The sequence below is a fragment of the Lagenorhynchus albirostris genome, chromosome 9 (assembly GCF_949774975.1).
Source record: "Lagenorhynchus albirostris chromosome 9, mLagAlb1.1, whole genome shotgun sequence".
NCBI classification, from domain to species: Eukaryota; Metazoa; Chordata; class Mammalia; order Artiodactyla; family Delphinidae; genus Lagenorhynchus; species Lagenorhynchus albirostris.
Genome location: NC_083103.1, coordinates 23545075 through 23567185, shown reverse-complemented (window position 1 = coordinate 23567185; position 22111 = coordinate 23545075). Strand labels below are relative to the sequence as shown.

At 36.9% G+C, this 22111-nt stretch overlaps 1 protein-coding gene across 3 annotated transcripts in view; it reads left to right on the top strand.

Annotated features, from left to right (window-relative positions):
• Nucleotides 1-22111, top strand: part of PDHX (pyruvate dehydrogenase complex component X) — a 78090-nt gene that overhangs the window by 18333 nt on the left and 37646 nt on the right. For all 3 annotated transcript variants that reach the window (XM_060159421.1, XM_060159422.1, XM_060159420.1), the window contains exon 3: nucleotides 18288-18388. In XM_060159421.1, the coding sequence (XP_060015404.1) occupies nucleotides 18288-18388 (101 nt within the window). The remainder of the gene's footprint in view (nucleotides 1-18287; nucleotides 18389-22111) is intronic.

Genomic DNA, 22111 nt, shown 5'->3' with positions numbered 1-22111 from the left:
TAAACTTTTGGGGAGATGAATCTCCAGTCCCTTATTAGGGCTCATTGGACAGATGCACAGAGAAATTGACCAGATGAGTTCCCCATAGCCATTATTATGCTTCAGCGTGAGAAATGGTCTGGGAGGATTTGACTGATTCCAGAGACTAGCCCTGGCAAGGACTTCTGGGGTCTCTATATGTGATTCAGTGGGCATGGGAGGTCATCCAGGCAAATGTTGGTATTGAGTGGTCCAGGCTAGCGCTCATAAAATTGTATAGATTAAAAGCTTTTGCACAGTAAAGGAAACCATAAACAAGATGAAAAGACAACCCTCAGAATGGGAGAAAATATTTGCAAACGAAGCAACTGACAAAGGATTAATCTCCAAAATACACAAGCAGCTCATACGGCTCAATATCAAAAAAACAAACAACCCAATCCCCAAATGGGCAGAAGACCTAAATAGACATCTCTCCAAAGAAGATACAGATTGCCAACAAACACATGAAAGGATGTTCAGCATCACTAATCATTAGAGAAATGCAAATCAAAACTACAGTGAGGTATCATCTCACACCAGTCAGAATGGCCATCATCAAAAAAATCTACAAACAATAAATGCTGGAGAGGTTGTGGAGAAAAGGGAACCCTCTTGCACTGTTGGTGGGAATGTAAATTGATACAGCCACTATGGAGAACAATATGGAGGTTCCTTAAAAAACTTAAAACAGAACTACCATATGACCCAGTAACCCCACTGCTGGGCATATACCCTGAGAAAACTATAGTTCAAAAAGAGACATGTACCACAATGTTCATTGCAGCACTATTTACAATAGCTAGGACGTAGAAGCAACTTAAGTGTCCATTGGCAGATGAATGGATAAAGAAGTTGTGGCACATATATACAATGGAATATTACTCAGCCATAAAAAGAAACAAAATTGAGTTATTTGTAGTGAGGTGGATGACCTAGAGACTGTCATACAGAGTTGAAGTAAGTCAAAAAGAGAAAAACAAAAACCATATGCTAACACATATGTATGGAATCTAAAAAACAAAAAAAAAGTGGTTCTGATGAACCTAGGGGGAGGACAGGAATAAAGACGCAGACATAGAGAATGGAACTGAGGACACGGGGAGAGGGAAGGGTAAGCTGGGACGAAGTGAGAGATTAGCATTGACATATATACACTACCAAATGTAAAACAGATAGCTAGTGGGAAGCAACCGCATAGCACAGGGAGATCAGCTCGGTGCTTTGCGACCACCTAGAGGGGTGGGATAGGGAGAGTGGGAAGGAGACGCAAGAGGGAGGGGATATGGGGATATATGTATGCATATAGCTGATTCACTTTGTTATATAGCAGAAACTAACACAACGTTGTAAAGCAATTATACTCCAATAAAGATGTTAAAAAAAATTGTATAGCGAGAACTTAGGCAGTGAGTAAGAGTTCAGAGTCTAACAGAGTTACGCTGTGATTCTAGGAGATGAGCCGTTCATGGCAGTGAGGACAAATGTTGGGCGTTGGGAAAAAGGCTGCAAGTATTTAGTAGCTTGGGAGTTTGAGAGAAGGTCTCAGTTCTTGCAGGTGGGGTGGGCAGGGCTGGGGTGCTAGGAAACTCAACAAGAGAAATTACAGAATGGGCCTCACAGCAGGAGTTTGGGACTGTGGAATGGGCCACTATAGAGGATAGGAGGTATGGCACAATGAGGCTATCCAGATGACAATGACTGGTCCTTGATGTGCTATGTACCACCTCTGATTGGAAGCACAAGTTAATTCTGTTCCTTAGTGGTGAACATGTTTGAGTTTTGATGTTTCCTTTTGTGGTTATGACTGGCATATTAATAATCAATAGAACAGACCCAGCAGCACTGTAAATGGCTGATCAGTAAATATATTGGCAGAGGGGAGAGTAAGGCAAGAGCAGGAGATGTGACAGGCATCAAGAAGGCTTTACAGATGAGGTACTATTTGAGTTGGTCCTTATATAATACATGGGCTTTTTTTTAAAAAAAAAAAAAAGAAGGACATTGTAAGTAATGTAAACAATTTGTCAAAATCTTGGAAGTGAGATGTCATGACATATATTTTGGCAACCGTAGGTAGTTCTGGCTGCATTAAGGGCATGGTGGATGTGAAATAAGATAGGTTATAGGAAGGATCTTGAATATCAAGCTACAGTTTATCAGTCTGTGAGTATCCTTATCCTAAAGCCAAGAGGTAAGGACACTCATGGTTATTTTGTAGGAAGTGGTCTTTACGTGCTTTCTTGAGCCCTGACAGTAGCCTTGCACTAAATGGAACAGGCCCTAGGAGTGCTCTGGTATCAAGAGCTAACTGTAGGCAATTTAAGTAGTTCCCTTTACAGGCTCACATTGGAAAGGCCAGTCCTGAGGACTTCTAGTCAGTATGACCATCTAAACAGATGCAGTCAGGGTTCTGCTCACTTCGGGGTAGAAAATTATAAGACAGATTTTTTAAACGTAAGTTGAGCTTAAACACAGGAAAGAGGAATCACCAAATCCAGCAATGTCCAGAACAGTGAGCAGGAGTTGACTACATGCCCCGCTGGGCCTGAGCTGGAAGGGTGGAATAACTGAGATTGGGAAACAGTGGTGTTTTTTTGTGGGCAGGTGGGGAAATTGAGAATTAGGTTCAGGAGGAAACTTGCAAAAGCCTCTTAGCCTCATCCACCAGAGGGCAGACAGCAGAAGAAAGAAGAACTCAAATTCTGCAGCCTCTGGAACAAAAACCACATTCACAGAAAGAGAGACAAGGTGAAAAGGCAGAGGGCTATGTACCAGATGAAGGAACAAGATAAAACCCCAGAAAAACAACTAAATGAAGTGGAGATAGGCAACCTTCCAGAAAAAGAATTCAGAATAATGATAGTGAAGATGATCCAGGACCTCAGAAAAAGAATGGAGGCAAAGATCGAGAAGATGCAAGAAATGTTTAACAAAGACCTAGAAGAAATAAAGAACAAACAAACAGAGATGAACAGTACAATAAGTGAAATGAAAAATACACTAGAAGGAATCAATAGCAGAATCACTGAGGCAGAAGAACGGATAAATGACCTGGAAGACAGAATGGTGGAATTCGCTGCTGTGGAACAGAATAAAGAAAAAAGAATGGAAAGTAATGAAGACAGCCTAAGAGACTTCTGGGACAACATTAAATGCAACAACATTCTCATTATAGGGGTCCCAGAAGGAGAAGAGAGAGAGATAGGACCCGAGAAAATATTTCAAGAGATTATAGTCAAAAACTTCCCTAACATGGGAAAGGAAATAGCCACCCAAGTCCAGGAAGCACAGAGAGTCCCATACAGGATAAACCCAAGGAGAAACACACCGAGACACATAGTAATCAAATTGGCAAAAATTAAAGACAAAGAAAAATTATTGAAAGCAGCAAGGGAAAAACAACAAATACAAGGGAACTCGCATATGGTTAACAGCTGATTTCTCAGCAGAAACTCTACAAGCCAGAAGGGGGTGGCATGATATACTTAAAGTGATGAAAGGGAAGAACCTAGAACCAAGATTACTCTACCCGGCAAGGATCTCATTCATATTCGATGGAGAAATCAAAAGCTTTACAGACAAGCAAAAGCTAAGAGAATTCAGCACCACCAAACCAGCTCTACAACAAATGCTAAAGGAATTTCTCTAAGTGGGAAACATAAGAGAAGAAAAGGACCTACAAAATAAACCCAAAACAATTAAGAAAATTGTCATAGGAACATACATATCGATAATTACCTTAAACATGAATGGATTAAATGCTCCAACCAAAAGACAGAGGTTCGCTGAATGGATACAAAAACAAGACCCATATTTATGCTGTCTACAAGAGACCCACTTCAGACCTAGGGACACCTTCAGACTGGAAGTGAGGGGATGGAAAAAGATATTCCATGCAAATGGAAATCAAAAGAAAGCTGGAGTAGCAATACTTACATCAGATAAAATAAACTTTAAAATAAAGAATGTTATAAGAGACAAGGAAGGACACTACATAATGATCAAGGGATCAATCCAAGAAGAAGATATAACAATTATAAATATATATGCACCCAACATAGGAGCACCTCAATACATAAGGCAACTGCTAAGATCTATAAAAGAGGAAATCGACAGTAACACAATAATAGTGGGGGACTTTAACACCTCACATACATCATTGGACAGATCATCCAAACAGAAAATTAATAAGAAACACAAGCTTTAAATGACACAATAGACCAGATAGATTTAATTGATATTTATAGGACATTCCATCCAAGAACAGCAAATTACACTTTCTTCTCAAGTGCGCACAGAACATTCTCCAGGATAGATCACATCCTGGGTCACAAATCAAACCTCAGTAAATTTAAGAAAATTGAAATCGTATCAAACATCTTTTCTGACCGCAATGATATGAGATTAGAAATCAGTTACGGGGTAAAAAATGTAAAAAACACAAACACGTGGAGGCTAAACAATATGTTACTAAATAACTCAGATCACTGAAGAAATCAAAGAGGAAATCAAATACCTAGAGACAAATGATAATGAAAACATGATGACACAAAACCTGTGGGATGCAGCAAAAGAAGTTCTAAGAGGGAAGTTTATAGCTGTATAAGCCTACCTCAAGAAACATGAAAAATCTCAAATAAACAATCTAACCTTACACCTAAAGGAACTAGAGAAAGAAGAACAAACAAAACCCAAAATTAGCAGAAGGAAAGAAATCATAAAGATCAGAGCAGAAATAAATGAAATAGAAACAAAGAAAACAGTAGCAAAGATCAATAAAACTAAAAACAGGTTCTTTGAGAAGATAAACAAAATTGATAAACTATTAGCCAGACTCATCAAGAAAAAGAGGGAGAGGACTCAAATCATTAAAACTAGAAATGAAAAAGGAGAAGTTACAACAGACACCACAGAAATACAAAGCATCTTAAGAGACTACTACAAGCAACTCTGTGCCAATAAAATGGAGAACCTGGAAGAAATGGACAAATTCTTAGAAAGGTATAACCTTCCAAGACTGAACCAGGAAGAAATAGAAAATATGAACAGACCAATCACAAGTAATGAAATTGAAACTGTGATTCAAAATCTTCCAACAAACAAAAGTCCAGGACCAGATGGCTTCACAGATGAATTCTATCAAACATTTAGAGAAGACCTAACACCCATCCTTCTCAAACTCTTCCAAAAAATTGCAGAGGAAGGAACACACCCAAACTCATTCTATGAGGCCACCATCACCTGATACCAAAACCAAAGATACTACAAAAAAGAAAATTACACGCCAGTATCACTGATGAATGTAGATGCAAGAATCCTCAACAAACTACTAGCAAACAGAATCCAACAACACATTAAAAGGATCATACACCATGATCAAGTGGGATTTATCCCAGGGATGCAAACATTCTTCAATATATGCAAATCAATCAATGTGATACACCATATTAACAAATTGAAGAATGAAAACCATATGATCATCTCAATAGATGCAGAAAAACGTTTTGACAAAATTTAACACCCATTTATGAAAAAAAAAAAAGACTCTCCAGAAAGTGGGCATAGAGGGAACCTACCTCAACATACTAAAGGCCATATACGAAAAACCCACAGCAACCATCATTCTCAATGGTGAACAGCTGAAAGCATTTCCTCTAAGATCAGGAAGGAGGCAAGGACGTCCACTCCCGTCACTGTTATTCAACATAGTTTTGGAAGTCCTAGCCATGCAATCAGAGAAGGAAAATAAATAAAAGGAATACAAATTGGAAGAGAAGAAGTAAAACTGTCACTGTTTGCAGATGACATGATACTATATATAGAGAACCCTAAAGATGCCATCAGAAAACTACTAGAGCTAATCAATGAATTTGGTAAAGTTGCAGGATACAAAATTAATGCACAGAACTCTCTTGCATTCCTATACACTAATAATGAAGAATCTGAAAGGGAAATTAAGGAAACACTCCCATTTACCATTGCAACAAAAAGAATAAAATACCTAGGAATAAACCTACGTGAAGAGACAAAAGACCTGTATTCAGAAAACTATAAGACACTGTTGAAAGAAATTAAAGATGATATCAACAGATAGAGAGATATACCATGTTCTTGGATTGGAAGAATCAATATTGTGAAAATGACTATACTACCCAAAGCAATCTACAGATTCAATGCAATCCCTATCAAATTACCAATGGCATTTTTTACAGAACTAGAACAAAAAATCTTAAAATTTGTATGGAGACACAAAAGACCCCGAGTAGCCAAAGCAGTCTTGAGGGAAAAAAACAGAGCTGGAGGAATCAGACTCCCTGACTTCAGACTACACTACAAAGCTACAGTAATCAAGACAATATGGTAGTGGCACAAAAACAGAAATATAAATCAGTGGAACAGGATAGAAAGCCCAGGGATAAACCCACGCACCTATGGTCATTCAATCTATGACAAAGGACGCAAGGATATACAATGGAGAAAAAATAGTAAGTGTTGCTGGGAAAACTGGACAGCTGCATGTAAAAGAATGAAATGAGAACACTCCCTAACACCATACACAAAAATAAACTCAAAATTGATTAGAGACCTAAACGTAAGACCGGACACTATAAAGCTCTTAGAGGAAAACGTAGGAAGAACACTCTTTGACATAAATCACAGCAAGATCTTTTGATCCACCTCCTAGAGTAATGGAAATAAAAACAAAAATAAACAAATGGGACCTAATGAAACTTAAAAGCTTTTGCAAAGCAAAGGAAACTACAAACAAGACGAAAAGACACCCCTCAGAATGGTAAAAAATATTTGCAAATGAATCAACGGACAAAGGGTTAATCTCCAAAATATATAAACAGCTCATGTGGCTTAATATTCAGAAAACAAACAACCCAGTCAAAAAAGGGGCAGAAGACCTAAATAGACATTTCTCCAAAGAGGACATACAGATGGTCAAGAAGCACATTAAATGCTGCTCAACATCACTAATTATTAGAGAAATGCAAATCAAAAGTACAATGAATGAGGGGGCTTCCCTGGTGGCGCAGTGGTTGAGAGTCCGCCTGCCGTTGCAGGGGACACGGGTTCGTGCCCCGGTCCGGGAGGATCCCGCATGCCGCGGAGCGGCTTGGCCCGTGGGCCATGGCCGCTGGGCCTGTGCGTCCAGAGGCTGTGCTCCACGGCAGGAGAGGCCACAACAGTGAGAGGTCCGCTTACCGCAAAAAAAAAAAAAAAAAAAAATCCTACAATGAGGTATCACCTCACACCAGTTAGAATGGCCATCATCAGAAAATCTGCAAATAACAAATGCTGGAGAGGGTGTGGAGAAAAAGGAACCCTCTTGCACTGTTGGTGAGAATGTAAATTCATACAGCCACTATGGAGAACAGTATGGAGGTTCCTTAAAGAACTAAAAATCGAATTACCATATGACCCAGCAATCCCACTACTGGGCATATACCCAGAGAAAACCATAATTCAAAAAGACACATGCACCCCAATGTTCAGTGCAGCACTATTTACAATAGCCAGGTCATGGAAGCAACCTAAATGCCCATCAACAGATGAATGGATAAAGAAGATGTGGTACATATGTACAATGGAATATTACTCATCCATAAAAGAACGAAATTGGGTCATTTGTAGAGATGTGGATGAATCTAGAGACTCTCATACAGAGTGAAGTGAGTCAGAAAGAGAAAAACAAATATTGCATATTAATGCATATATGTGGAACCTAGGAAAACGGTACAGATGAACCGATTTGCAGAGTAGAAATTGAGAGACAGATGTAGAGAACAAACGTATGGACACCAAGAGGGGAAAGCGGGGTGGGGTGGGGGTGGTGGTGGGATGAATTGGGCGATTAGGATTGACATGTATACACTGATGTGTATAAAATGGATGACTAATAAGAACCTGCTGTGTATATACCAAAAAAAAAGCTGGAGAAAAAAAAGAATTAGGTTCGGTTTGGATGTGGTAAAGTTTGAGTTCCTTTTTAGATATTCAAGGGAATGTGTTCAATAGACAGTTGATTATAGGAGTTAAAGTTTAGGAGTGAAGTCTGACTTGATAGACATTTTAGAGTCACCACCCTATAAATGGAATTTGATGCCATAAAATGGCTAACAGACAAATATATTTATTTGTCTTGGAATAAAAATGCTTACCTTGTTGAAAATGTTCTCTCATCGCCATTTCTTCATGAGGCTTTGGTGTTCAGATTTGTGGTATTTGCATTTTCTGGAAACCCATACGTAGAGGTAAAGTGGTCCTGGGCTGATAATCTTCCTTGGTTACTTGGCAGAAGCCATTATTCTGGAAGAACATAGTCTCTAATCCAACTCACACAAGATTCCCAGATAAAGTCCCACTTAACCACAGATTCACAGTTCCAAATTTAATAATTGACATGGAAGCTGCCCTTTAGGGGCAAACGTTATTAGGCATAACAAGTAACAGGATTAGACCTCCAGGAACTTCAGCTAATTGGAATTACTAGATACGTAAAAACGTATGTTTGAAACGACAAAACGTGTAAGAGAAGGAATTGAAAATATGAAAAAAGACAAACACTATCCAAAAAGTCCAGACAGGTTTGAAAAGAACAAATAGAACTTCTAGGAATGAAAAATGTTGTCTCTAAAATTAGAAAATGAAAAACTCAAGGTTGGATTAAGGTGTGATCAGACGTGTCTTACCAAAGGATTCGTGAAGTTCAACCTGTTAGCCTGCATGCAGTAGCAGTAGAAAATATAAAAGAGAAGCTAAGACACGAATAATAAAATGAGAATCCTCTGCTAACCCAATAGGAAGAATTCCAGAAGGAGAAAAAAGAGAGAATGAGGAAGAGGTAATATTCAACCAAAAAATGGCAGAGTTTTCTAGAATTTGAGAAAGACACATGTCATATAAATGAAAGAGACAGTGCTTCATTAGGAAGCATTTTGAGCAATCGGCTCTGCATGGCTGCTGCCATCTTCTAAAATAATTATCGGTGTCTAAGAAAGTTTCACCTTTATAAATAATGCAGTCAGTTGGAATCTATTTTTAAGTTGTTTTCCTGATGAATTACAGAGCTTTGGCTATTTCCATATCCAGTATGACAGAGTGTTGGTGTCATTAAAGAATGATTCAGACACAGATCAGCCTTTTAGGATTATTATAAAATGATTAAATTTCTTCACACTTTGAGACCTCGATAGGCAAGTAGATAGGAGGATTCTTTGGACCACATTTATCTCTCAGACTTCTAGCTCGCTGGCAGTCTGATAAGTTATTCACACCCATTAGAATATGGTGAGTATAATGCAGAGCCAGGAGACAAATGGTTTCATCATTCTATTCTTTTTCTTTTGATTACTTGTGCTATTTTCATGCAGGACAAGCCAGGGTGTACTTTAAGCCCCTGGAGCCTGTTTCCTTGAAGGTTGCTTTTAAAATTCTGTGTTCTGCCAACTCAGGAGAAATGTTGTTTACCAGTACACATAAGTAATTGAGAGCAATCTAAATCGTTGGTTCTCTGTAATTCACTGGCTTCATTTTTAGTTCATCACCTTTGTGATTTTTTTGAGCATAATTTAGTTCCTTTTTTAAGATTTTTTTAAAAATATTTATTTATTTATTTGGCTGCGCCGGGTCTTAGTGCACCACACGGCATCTTTGTAGCGGCGTGTGGGATCTTTAGTCGCGGCATGTGGGAATCTTTTAGTTGCAGCATGCAGGCTCTTAGTTGCAGGATGTAGTTCCCTAACCAGTGATCGAACCCGGGCCCCCTGCATTGGGAGTCTTAACTACTGGACCACCAGGGAAGTCCATCGTAATTTAGTTCTTTAACATTTATGTATTGTTACACATGGGTATGACTATATATGTCTAAGTATGTTTGGTGCTTGGTACATAACTTGGTTCAGTCGTTATGTATTAAAAACATTTATATTCTACGAGAAAACTTTTTTTTTTTTTTTTTTTTTGAGGTATGTGGGCCTCTCACTGTGTGGCCTCTCCCGTTGCGGAGCACAGGCTCCGGACGCGCAGGCTCAGCGGCCACGGCTCATGGGCCCAGCCACTCCGCGGCATGTGGGATCTTCCCAGACTGGGGCACGAACCCGTGTCCCCTGCATCGGCAGGCAGACTCTCAACCACTGCGCCACCAGGGAAGCCCCCTAAGAAAGCTTTTTATATACCTTTTTTTCTTATTAGCTATGTTTTTAAAAATTTTTATCTTGAGATCTTTATTGTATGGTCAGTGTTATTTAAAACTGAGTTTAGACCTTCAAACATTTAGGGGATTGAATTTTTTTCATGAAAATGAATAGTGTTGTATATAATTTTGAATCTAGTTTATTTTTAAGCTAATGCTAATGATCTGATAACCTTTAGTGGATGGCAGTTCGGTCTTACAAATCTTTAAGATTTCTTGAAAATCTGAGACTCTGTAATTCACAACTGTTACTAATGTATGTGTGTGTGTGTGTCTGTTTTAAGCCAAGGCAATAAGGGTGCAGTGAAAAGAACTCTAGTCTAGGTTTGTCCTTTGGGGTTCCCACTCTGTCATGAAATATCTGGGAGTGAGTTGAATTAGATGATTTCTAAGATATATCCTTGACTTTAGAATTCTGTGATAACTCAGTTTCCTTTTCTTTTTTGAAGTCATAGTGTTGTATCACAACCTCCTCAGGAGCTTCCTGGGTGTAATCTGAAATCGGCCTCATACATGGAGGATAGGGAGCGATGGAAGAAAGAGGCTCCAGGTTGGTAGGTGGCAGGTTTAATTAAGCAAAGGGACTTTCATGGGAGGAGGCCTTAACTGGGCTTGATCACGTATACTGTCCAGGTGGTCTCAGCACCACAGTACTATCTCAAGGCTATGTCCTTGGGCAGCTTCCAGCACTGGGAAGGCAAGCGGAGCACACATTTCACAGATGGGGAGGGGGTGAGGGACCTCCAGTTACTCTTGCCCAGCTAAGTGGTCACGTCCTCTTGATAACCTGTCTCATCACATGGAAACATGCAATAATATAGCATGTAAATTATTCCCATCTTCGTTGATCTAATGAATGTTAGAAAAGTAGTTTTGTAATGAATATTAGAATACTTAATTTCAGTCTAAGAGGATTAAGTAAAGAATATGCATTATTAACTTAGTAGAGAAAACAGTTCAAAAATGCCAGGTAACATGTACAGTTTCAAAACCTGAAAGGTGAATTGAGCCACATTCCACATTTTTATTACAAGCTTGTTATTTGGTGGGGGAAGTGTGTGTCAGATTATTTTTAGTTTAATTAAAGTGTATATAGATTGTTTTTTCATCAGTTGTAAGGTCATATCTGTTAAAATAACAAAAAGGAAGAAAATATTCTTGTTCCACCCTTTTGTGAGAGAATATTTGAGGGTATGAAAAACATTGTTTTCTTTCTTGAGATATTTAAGAGCTTATCCTGAAACACTGGAACAAAACTAGACTGAGATAGTTACATGAGGTACTTGGCCACACATTGTCTGGAACAGCGTAGAACTTGCTTCATTAGCCATGTTACTGCTGCTGCCCTTGGTGTTTGTTATCCTTCAGAGACTGTCATTTTATGTGGGCTTTCCTTTTTTCATGGGACTGGAAATCTTGAATATTTAAAACAATTTTTGTGTAAATCTTAGATTGTATAATTAATACAGTGTGTAAAATTCAGAAGTAAAACTGTCTTAAAGGTGTTGTTCACTATTTGAATTGTTATCACCAGGTGCTACTAGAGAGTTAAATGGGTCTCTGGCTTCTATTGTAGATGAGGCTTTGGTTTCTGTTATTTCTGGGGATTTGTATACATGTTTGGATGCTAAAATGGAAAACTTCTGAAGTGTGCATTTCACAAATAACTTCAGTGTTTTTTCAGTACACTACTATTTTAACAGCTTTTGAGGTATAATTTACACACTATTAACAGTCACCTATTTTAAGTGCTCAATTCAGTGATTTTTTAGTGAATATATAGAGTTCTTCAGCCATCACCAAAATACAACTTTAGAACATTTATATCACCCCCAAAATTCCCTAATGCTTGATTGCAGTCACTTCTTTCTCTTATCCCTATCTTGATCTGCGTTCTATCTCTAAAACTTTGCCTTTTCTGGGCATTTAATGTAAATAGAATCATGTATTATGAAGTCTTTTGTGACTGGCTTCTTTGATTTAGCATGATTTTGCAGTTCATCCATGTTGTAGCATGTATCAACATATCAACAGTTCATTCCTTTAGTTGCTGAATAGCATTCCATCATTATGCTTTTTTACATTTATTGTTAATATTTCTATTATGTCAGAATTATAGAATTGGTGAGTGGAATTGGTGAGATTACAGTATTATTCAATAGAGCTTCCTGTAGTGATGGAAATGTTCCATGTCTGCACTGTCCAGTGTAGTAACCACGAGCCACATGTGTGTTGGGCACTTGAAATGGATAATGCAGTGAAATTTAAGAGCCAGAGGATGTAAGGGAGGTTAACTTTGCCTAGCAGTTTCCTTCTCAAACAACTACTCCTGCCTTGAGTCCTCAGAGCAGGATGCCCTAGGAGCCGGGTTGCCTGGGGTCTTGGGCCATGCAAGTAATATCTTTTCGTGTGTGATGAAGAGTTGGCAAACACTGACTAGGACCCCCTTCTCTATCCTCCCACGCTGCCGTAGGCACTGACTGTATGAGATTGGCATTGCCTGCTTGTTTGTACTCTTCCTCAGTCAGACTCTGTCTTATTTTATCATTATTTTTGCCATAGGGTCTTGCACAGTGTCATGCACATAGGGGCAGCCAGTAAATATTTGTTGATATACGATTGAATTATCTTTGTCTCTAATCATAGGTGTCATTATGGTTTACCTTAGCACTGAGAAGAGGTTTCTTTCTTTAATGTTCATATAGATGTGACTTGGCCTCCCACCGTTACCACCACACACACCTTTTAAATAAAGACTTTTATTCTTAACTTTCGGCAGAACAAGATTATTTTGTGAAAGTCATAGGATGTGCTTAGTTGATAAACATCACCATTAACTGTGTTTGATCAAGACTACACTTCATACCCAGAATTTACAAGAGAAAGGGAAGCCTCTGTATACTCCAGTCCTCAGCTCTGGCAGCTGCCCACCTGGACAAAGGCACAGGATGATGATGATGCTGGCTTCGGTGCTGGGGAGCGGCCCCCGGGCGGGCCTCTGCTCTGGCCCCTCCTGGGGCCCGCACTCTCGCTCCGGGCCCGCTCCACCTCGGCTGCTGACACGCACCACGAGGAGATGGCACAGGGACACGCAGGAACACGGCAAGGCTGCCATCTCCTTCTACAACCAGTCAGCCCTCAACGTGGCAGCTGAGGAGCCGTCTGTCACCTCACACCAGCCATGATGCTCTGTGCTAGCTTCTAAGTCTTCTCCTCTAGACTCTGAACTTGTTGTGAACAGAACCCTATCTTATTGTTTTGTTTATACCCAGTGCCTACCTATAAATGCCTTATATACTAATGTATGCTGAATGGTCTGTCTGAAATGATGGCGTATGGAGCAGGGAGCTAGAATGAGTCTTGGTTCTTAATGGTTATTAATAACATACATAAGTTTTTAATCTAAAGATGTTGTGAAGTGTTATTTGAAGAGGTTTGTGAAGAGTTAACATTTGCAGTTCCATGATTTTTTTTATAATAGCTGCACATTCAAAACTTTCCTTAGAGTCAGAGAGATTAAGTAACTTAGTCAGGATTACCAGTAAGTGTCAGAGCTTGGAATAAACCTGTGTCTGAGTTGGAAGAGCTCCTTATAACTACTGTGCCTTGCAGGTTTTCCAAGATACAGCACTAAATTGTTGACCAGGGCTGAAACTGAGTATATTTGGAATCTTCATGGCTCGTTATTTGTCTCAAAATTTTTCTTTGGCATTCACATTATGTTTGATTATTGACAGATAGAACCCTAGTTTTGTGATATTAGGGGTAATGTGCCTTATATAATAATACAATGTTTTAAACCTTGCTGTGGTTCCTGGGGAAGGTTCACCACACAATAGATGCTTTTCTCTATGTTTCTTTACATTTTATCTCTCTCTCAGGATTCTCATATAGCTAATATATATATATGTTTTGTGAATAGGTGTACCTTTAATTAAAACAAAAGAAAAAGGAAACAGGATACCTAAGTTTTTAAATGTCAGAAACATGCTACAAATCAAATGTTAGAAGTGAAAGAAACATAAAGGACAGTTTGATGTATACCTTATGAGGAAATGAGGACTTGTGATATTATTGCAATTTTTTTCTGAAGTGTTTTAATCTCAAACTCATTATGTATGAGGCAATAGCTGGAGTCCTAGGGAATGAGGTAGAATGTAAAACACTTAAACTGTGTCCTGTTCCTATTATGAAGAAGCTCATAGTTTGGTAAATAGAAGAAAACCAATTTTTAAAAAAGTAATAGAAGTTAACATAACATTTCATAGTACAATTTGTGATTCATTTCAAATTAATTACAATTACTATAGGAATTCAGGAATAGGAACAAAATCATCTAGGTTGATCTATGGCTGAGGTAGCATTTGTGAATCGTTCTCAAAGGGTGTTTGGAATTTGAAATAGGCAAGCACAAGTGATAAAACATTATTTTATTGTTTTCCTATGGGCAGAATTTCTTTTCTAGGTGTCCAAAAGAAGTATTTAATTGCTAGGTTGCCTGGTTCAATTGTTTTTTCCATGGTTACAGCAGAAACATATTAGGGTGTGATTCCTTTCCTTTTGAAATATAATCTGTCTTAACTGCCCTAGGACATCTATCATATAAAGAAGTGATGTGAGATTGTATAATCTGGCACCGTAGCTTTCTCTGTATGACAGACAAGTTTCCTTTTTGGGTGGGATTCCTGCTTACCTCACCAGCCTAATCTCTCATCACTTCTCTCAGGTAGTATTAGCCAGATCCTCCGAAGTTTCCTGTTTTCTTTCGCCTTGAGAGCTTTGGGTGTGTTGTGCCTTCTGCCTGGATCACTTGCCCCTTTACTTGATTGTCTCCTCCTCATCTTTTCAGGCTCAGACTAGATGTCTTTTTTTTTTTTTTTTTTTTTTTTAAGGAAGGCTGCTCTCACCTTTCAAAAACTGAATTAGATACCCCTGCTGAGTGTTCCCATACCATCCTGACTTCACCTAATTCCACTGTTAATTTCCAATTAATTTATCACAAGATAGTGAGGATGCTTCTTGAGGTCAGAAATCTTAACCACTTTTTTCCTCCCACTGCTGTATCCTCAGTGCTCTAATACATTTTCAATAAATATTGGTTGAGTAGGAAAATCTCTTTGGGGTTAGACTGAGCACCTTTCAGGTGTTTGATAAATATCTAACAGATAAGTTTATTTCATTAAAATAGTTTGTATTGGTGGTTCTGAATTATTTTAACTGAGATATAGTATAACCATCTGTGTGAAAATCTTGATATACAGTGAAGGAGTTTCAGTACAGTGAACTTTTAGAGTGTATTTGTTATGTCAGCGCTTTAGATTTTCCTTCATGTTCTTTTATTGAGTGTGCCTATTCATATTGCTGTACCAGCTGTTTTTGGTGTGTATGTGAGGGGGTGTATTTGTATGCTTCACATTTTTCTATATCTTACTTTTTATTCTGTTTTTGTTTATGTCTGTCTCTTATAAGCAACATTTAACTAGATTTTATTTTTTTATTCATTTTGATATCTCTTTTAGTTGGTGGTTTTAATCCATTTATGTTAATTGTAATTACTGATGTGTTTGGACTTCTACCATTTTTGTGTTTTCTGTTTTTATCCTTTGCTTTTTTCTTTTCATGCATCTGCCTTCAACTGGATAATAGTTTTTGTTATTTTCTATATTTCCTGCTTTTATGAATGCTGTAGGTTATGTTTCCATTTTTATATTTTTTGGTATACACCATTAAGTTTTTAGGATACATATTTAATTATATTTTGCCAGTGCAGTCTAGAGTTATCCAGTATTTTGTCCTCCTATCTGTATCAAAGTTCTTAGCATGTTTTATCACCTAAAAATATCCTTATCCGTCTTATTGTTTTTTTTAATGTTTGAGTTGTAAACTTTTTTAACCCCTCAGAAATTACCTTTTAAATGATTAAATGTTAACACTTTATCGGTTTCTATGGTAACTTGTTTTGTGTAGCCCATGGGTCCCCTCTGTGTCTACCTTTCTTTTTGATAAACTACATTTTGTAAGAGCTCATCAGTAAGTGGTAAATTTTCTTAGCTTTTATGTCTGAACTTTTCCTTCGTTCTTGAATGATGGTTTGGCTGCATATAAAATTCTAGACAGTTATTTTTCCTCAGCTTTTTGAAGATATTACTCCGTTGTCTTCTGACCTCTATTGCAGCTGCTGAGAAGTGTGCTCTCAGTCTGTCATTTCATTGAGGTAATCTATTTTTTTCCCTCTGATAGCTTTTAAAATTGTGTTTCAATTGTTGAAAGTATGTAATTTCTATACAGTGTATGATGTGGAGTCATGTTTATACAGTCTAATACTCTTTTTTTCTGTTGAATTCTTTTTATCAAGGTATTACCTGCACAGTGTAAGCTCAATTAATTTTTACAAACACATATATCCAGGTTACTAATACCTAGTCAAGATACAGAATATTTCCAGCAAGTTCCAAGGCTCCCTGTGCCCCCTCCTAGTCAATACACTATAGATAACCACACTCTAAACTCTTTCAGTGCTCTTTCATTTTGAGGATATATATCTCTTTTTAACTCTGGGAAATTCTCAGCAATTATCTCTTCAAGTATTGCTTGTCCACTATTCTCTCCCATCTCTTCCCTTGGAACTCCATTGGACAAACACTGCAGCCTCAATTTATGTCCCTTAACTGCTCTTTTCTACTTGTCCTTTTGTCTGCCCATATTAAGTTCCGGGTAGTTCATTGAAGCTATCTTTAATTTACTAAATCATTCTTTCACTATGTCGACTGTAGAATATATCCCATTGATTGTTTCTTGTTATTTCATTAATTGTATCTTTCATTTCCAAGATTTCTAATTAGTTTTTTTCCTTTCAACCTGATGGTGCTTTATGTCTGTACATTATTTTTCTTTTTTATCTCTTGTTCTTGTGATGGATCTTATACCTTCATTTCTATTTCTGAACATACTTAAGATACTTATTTTAAAATCTTTGGTGGGTTGCACTAAATAGATTGCATCTGAAATGAATTTCTGTTCCAATTACTGATTTTTGTGGTTTTCTTTCTTAGCATTAAATTTCTTCATGTTTTGGAACTTTGTTTTGCAATTTACTTTTGAGTGGAATGTTTCTGTTTTAGTTTCGATGTCTTCCTACCTGTCCCCTGAGTCTCCCTTTCCACGCCCCTCAATCCAGGGATTTTGCTATTGATATTTGGGATATTGGCAGATAAAGTAATGGAACCAGAGGGTGGCTTGACTCTGTTCTGGTATTGAGGTAGTGTTTTTGTCCCCTACCTTCTTACACCCTCATTTCTGATATAAAGCCATAGTTCTAGTCAAAGGTTTTGGTTGCAGCCAGCCCTAGCTTTAAGCAGAGAATCGATTTGAGTCCCCTGCTTCATCAGGCCACTTTTAGTTCCCTTTGTTCCAAAGGAAACTACTGTACTTCACCCTTCCTCCCCACAACCTGCTTTTAGCTCCAGAAACCAGCAAGTCAGGTCCTGCTCAGCATTTTTGAATATCTATACTGTTTCTGTTGCACAGAAGTGTTTCTTATTTGACCTTAGCTATGTCTTTGATTTTCTCTCTTTATGCTTAATATGTTTTTATTCATTTGTGCTCTGTGGTGCAGACAGGGTTTCTGAACTCGCGTACAGTGTTAACCCGGAGGTGTTATTAATTGTAAAACTGTCTTCTTAAGGAATAATAATCAAAATATATTAAAAAGGAAGAAATATGGGGTCTGGAATTGATTTGTTTGGAGGAAGATACGCATCCCTTTCTATTCTCTATAAAATGCGATTTCATTTTTAATGTTTGCTTAATAATCTCTAATCACTTTTTTATTATAACAGATATAATTTAGGTTCATTATTGAGCTTTTGGGAAATGCAACAAAGCATACACATATACACCACAGAAACACACACACAATATGAGAATTACTTGTAATTCCACAACCCAGAAATAGCTATTGAGTGTTTTGGTACTTATTATCGTGTTTTACACACTTTACACACACCATCTCGCATAACTAATATTCATATTTTAAAAACAAAACAAACCCAGTCTTGTTTTGTAGGTGAAGCTGTGAGTACTGGAGATGCCTTATGTGAAATAGAGACTGACAAAGCTGTGGTTACCTTAGATGCAAGTGATGACGGCATCTTGGCCAAAATAGTGGTAAGTTTTTATTTTGACTGTCTTCAACAGGATGAAGATTTCTTAAATGTAAAGTTCCTTGAAATTGAGTTACTGTTTATTTTTACCTCTTTGTTTATAGTGTTATAGTATACATAATACATTTTAAATTCAGATGTTTAAAATATTTTAGTGTTAAGGTCTAATAGTAGCCAGTAATGATCAAACAACATAGAACTATTTCAACCATGATAAAGATAACTCAGTGTTTTGGGTTCCCTAGTGGAAAATGAGAAGCATTCTGGCCTGAAGGATGAGAGAAGTCTATTTGAGGTGGAATTTGAAGACAAAGAAAGCAATAGGTTAAAGCTTAGAGCTAGTAATTTCCAAGTTTATAGTTGGTAAAATTTTTAAAAAGAAATGTTTTACTCTAATCTCATGAAAGCAAGAAACCCTGTCTTCATCTATCCCCAGGACTCCGAAACCTGGAAAGTGTATAAAGTGACTGTCTGCTCAGCTCCTTTCTCTAGATGAGACTATTTGAAGTTGTCCTATGCATAGTCTTGCTTGTGGGTTTCATAGCCACACTCAGTGTCCTGGTCTACTTCTTACTCTTTCTTACAGTTTTATTCATCCTTTACATTTTTATAATTATTTAAAAATATAATTATTTTAAAAGATATGTGTATGGAATATTTCATATACTTGAATGTAGTTGACAGTCTTATCTTTTGATAGCATATTTTCTGCTTCATGAGCAAAAGGAAATATACTTGTGGGGCTAGCAAAACCAAAGTCATTTCCTTTTAGATCTAAATTTTAATACATTGCAGTAATTTTCAAGGCTCTTCTCTGAACAAACTTTGCTTTATAACTAATTAAAAATATGAAGCTGTAACTTGGATACTTTGGTGGCATTATTACAAGCTGAAGTTAGTACAACCCTTCAACCAAAATGTGTAGCAATACAAGAGAGGTTACTTAATTAATGGAAGGAAATACGGAATATCATATAGCCAATGAAAAATTGTTTCTAGGAAAAAAATGTGATTTCTTTATAAGTTAACAAAAATTGAAAAAAATTTTGGAAAAATGCTTTTACAATTGTGTGTGGACAGTGATTACAATCTTGTAGAACTTTAAAAACATAAATACAGAAAAGATTAGAAAGAAGTGTTATAAAAATTTGAGTATGTGTCTTTGGGTAGTGGAACTAAGTGATTCTCCTGCTCTGCTTTTTTCTGTTTTTCTCTATATTCTAAATTTTCTATAATAGGCATGTTATTTTTATAATGGAATATTAGAATTTATGTGAAAAGTAAAGTAAAATGAAATGCTTAAAGCCTGTTTAAGGTTACATGGTATACTCACTGATGGAGCATGTTTGTTTCTTAACACGTAGGACATTTAATAGACAGCATGGTAAGCAGCTAAGATTGTAAGCTCTGGAGTCACACTGCTGCCTGATTCATATAGCTAATAAGTTCTGCGGGTTACTAGTTATGTCATGATTAGCAAATTCTTTTACCTTCATAATAAAGTGGAGATAACTATAATACCTAGGTCATGGGGTAGTAGTAGAGATTGAGTGAGATAATGCATATACACTCATCACAAGACCTATCACCCACCAGGTGTCAATAAATATCACTGTTCCCATTATTATTACAGTTATTCATTCAGTCTTGGTGACCATAAGCCCCCATTTCAGTCTGTATATTTGTCTAATCATTTGTGTTGGTTGTGACTAGACACTAAGCATCCATTTGTGCCTCTGTAGTTTGATTTGTACAGATAAACTGCACGTCTATTAGTAGTCCATTGTTGATGTGGTTTTAATTCTGGGCTACCAGCTTACCTCTGCTTTGACCATGCATATAATTCCTTCCTTCATACATTCTATTCAAAGACCATACCTTGGGATGTCATACTTGATATTTTATCTTTTACATTCTAATTTGTCAAACTTCCTTGTCATCTTCAATATTAATAGCCATGTTAAAACACATTGTTGAACATACTTCCTAGGAGGAAATGTGAATGGAAGGGTAAAATTTCTATACCTTTATAACTAGGAAAAAATAAATGTTCATACCAAAAGTAGTTTCTTTCACTAATTTATGCAGCATTTTGAAATGGAAAAAGGTTGTTTGAATTACCATATGTAATAAACGCAACTACATTTTATTGTGTGTGCTTTTGGCAAGCTGTGTTTTTGACCCTAGTTCTGGATTGTTTGGCTGTGAAAGTCTTCCAGAATTGACAGCATTTTCCACTCAGGTATTTAGTAATGCATTTCAGATTACTAATGATGTCATAGGTCAGTAGTGACTGTTCATCTGGCCCCAGAGCTCTGAAGCGGTGTGGGGGGTGTGATTGACGGCAGCTTTAGCGGCACAGATAGCTATTTCCTTGCCAAAGACTGTATGTAGTTTAGGGCTTTGTGCTTTATTATTATTCCACATGCATTTTGGATAATAGGAATAGGAGTATATTCATGTCACAATGTGTGCAATTTCATGGGAAAAAAATGGAGAAAAAAATTACGGTGGTTTTACTGATAGTGTTTGGTTTTTGTCTTTTTTTTTAGCCTTTCACCCCACTCCATTCTCAACCACCCCACTAGCAAGTTACAACTTTGTCTTTCAATGTGGAATAATCCTCATATTTTAGCACACATAATAAATGATTTTTAAAGGGATACATATAAGAGATTTTTACTTTCAGCATCAAGGAGTTGGATAATTGAGCTTGTTAAAAGGCAGGTGATGATATAAAACTCTAGTTTTTAGTTTGCCCACATTTTGAAAGATTAGGAATTATAACCTATTTTGCTATTCATAGGGATTTACTTCCATAGTCTGTGAGAGGTTTTTATACTCTCCCTCTCCTCCCAATCTTATTCTTTTCTTTGTACTCATAATTTTTACGTCTGAATTCCATTTTAAATGGAAAATAATATTATTACATTTCAATTAGAGCCAGAAAAAAAGCTTAGAAGCTCTTAATAATATTAATAAAGAATAATTGGTATCAGTGTAATTTTATGATTTATTTCCAATTAAGTTAATTGGAGAGTTGTTAAATTCTCATTTAATCACTAGTAAGTTGTCATGCAAAAACCTTACATTATTACACATATATCAGTTCATAAGTTTAGTCTTAAATTTATTCAGCAAATTGGATAGCAGGTGTTTTACATGGTAATATAATAGAATATTAGGATGACATTTTTGGAGAGTTTATTAGAGATTGTGTAGTTTGGCTTCAAATGTATTTAGGGTTACTATATAATTTGTCATACAAGTCAGGATACTTTTGAGGGTGAGGAGGGTGTAGGATGTTAGGATTATTTAAACTTAATAATTAAAAAAATATTTAAACTTACATAATTTTAGAAAATTTTAGTTTATTGACTGGCAATGCATTCATTGATAGAGTTTTATTTTATTGGTAGGCCGTTACTCTTCAAAACAATTTTCAAAAACAGAATTCTTTCTAAAACCTACTATCCATGGATATTAAAACAGATTTTTAAAAAACTCTCTATTGATCATCTGAATATTACAAAAACAACAGATCATAATTATTTTTGGTATTGTTCGTCAAATTCAATCAATTTCTTGATTGTTTCCCACTCCAGTACTGTGTCACTGATGTTTTCGAAAGAATGGATTTTTTCAATAAGGTTTTATTTTTTTGTTAAATTCCCTCCTCCCCTCCATTATTTTTTATTAAATTGCCTGCAGTCTCCTTCAGCATTGC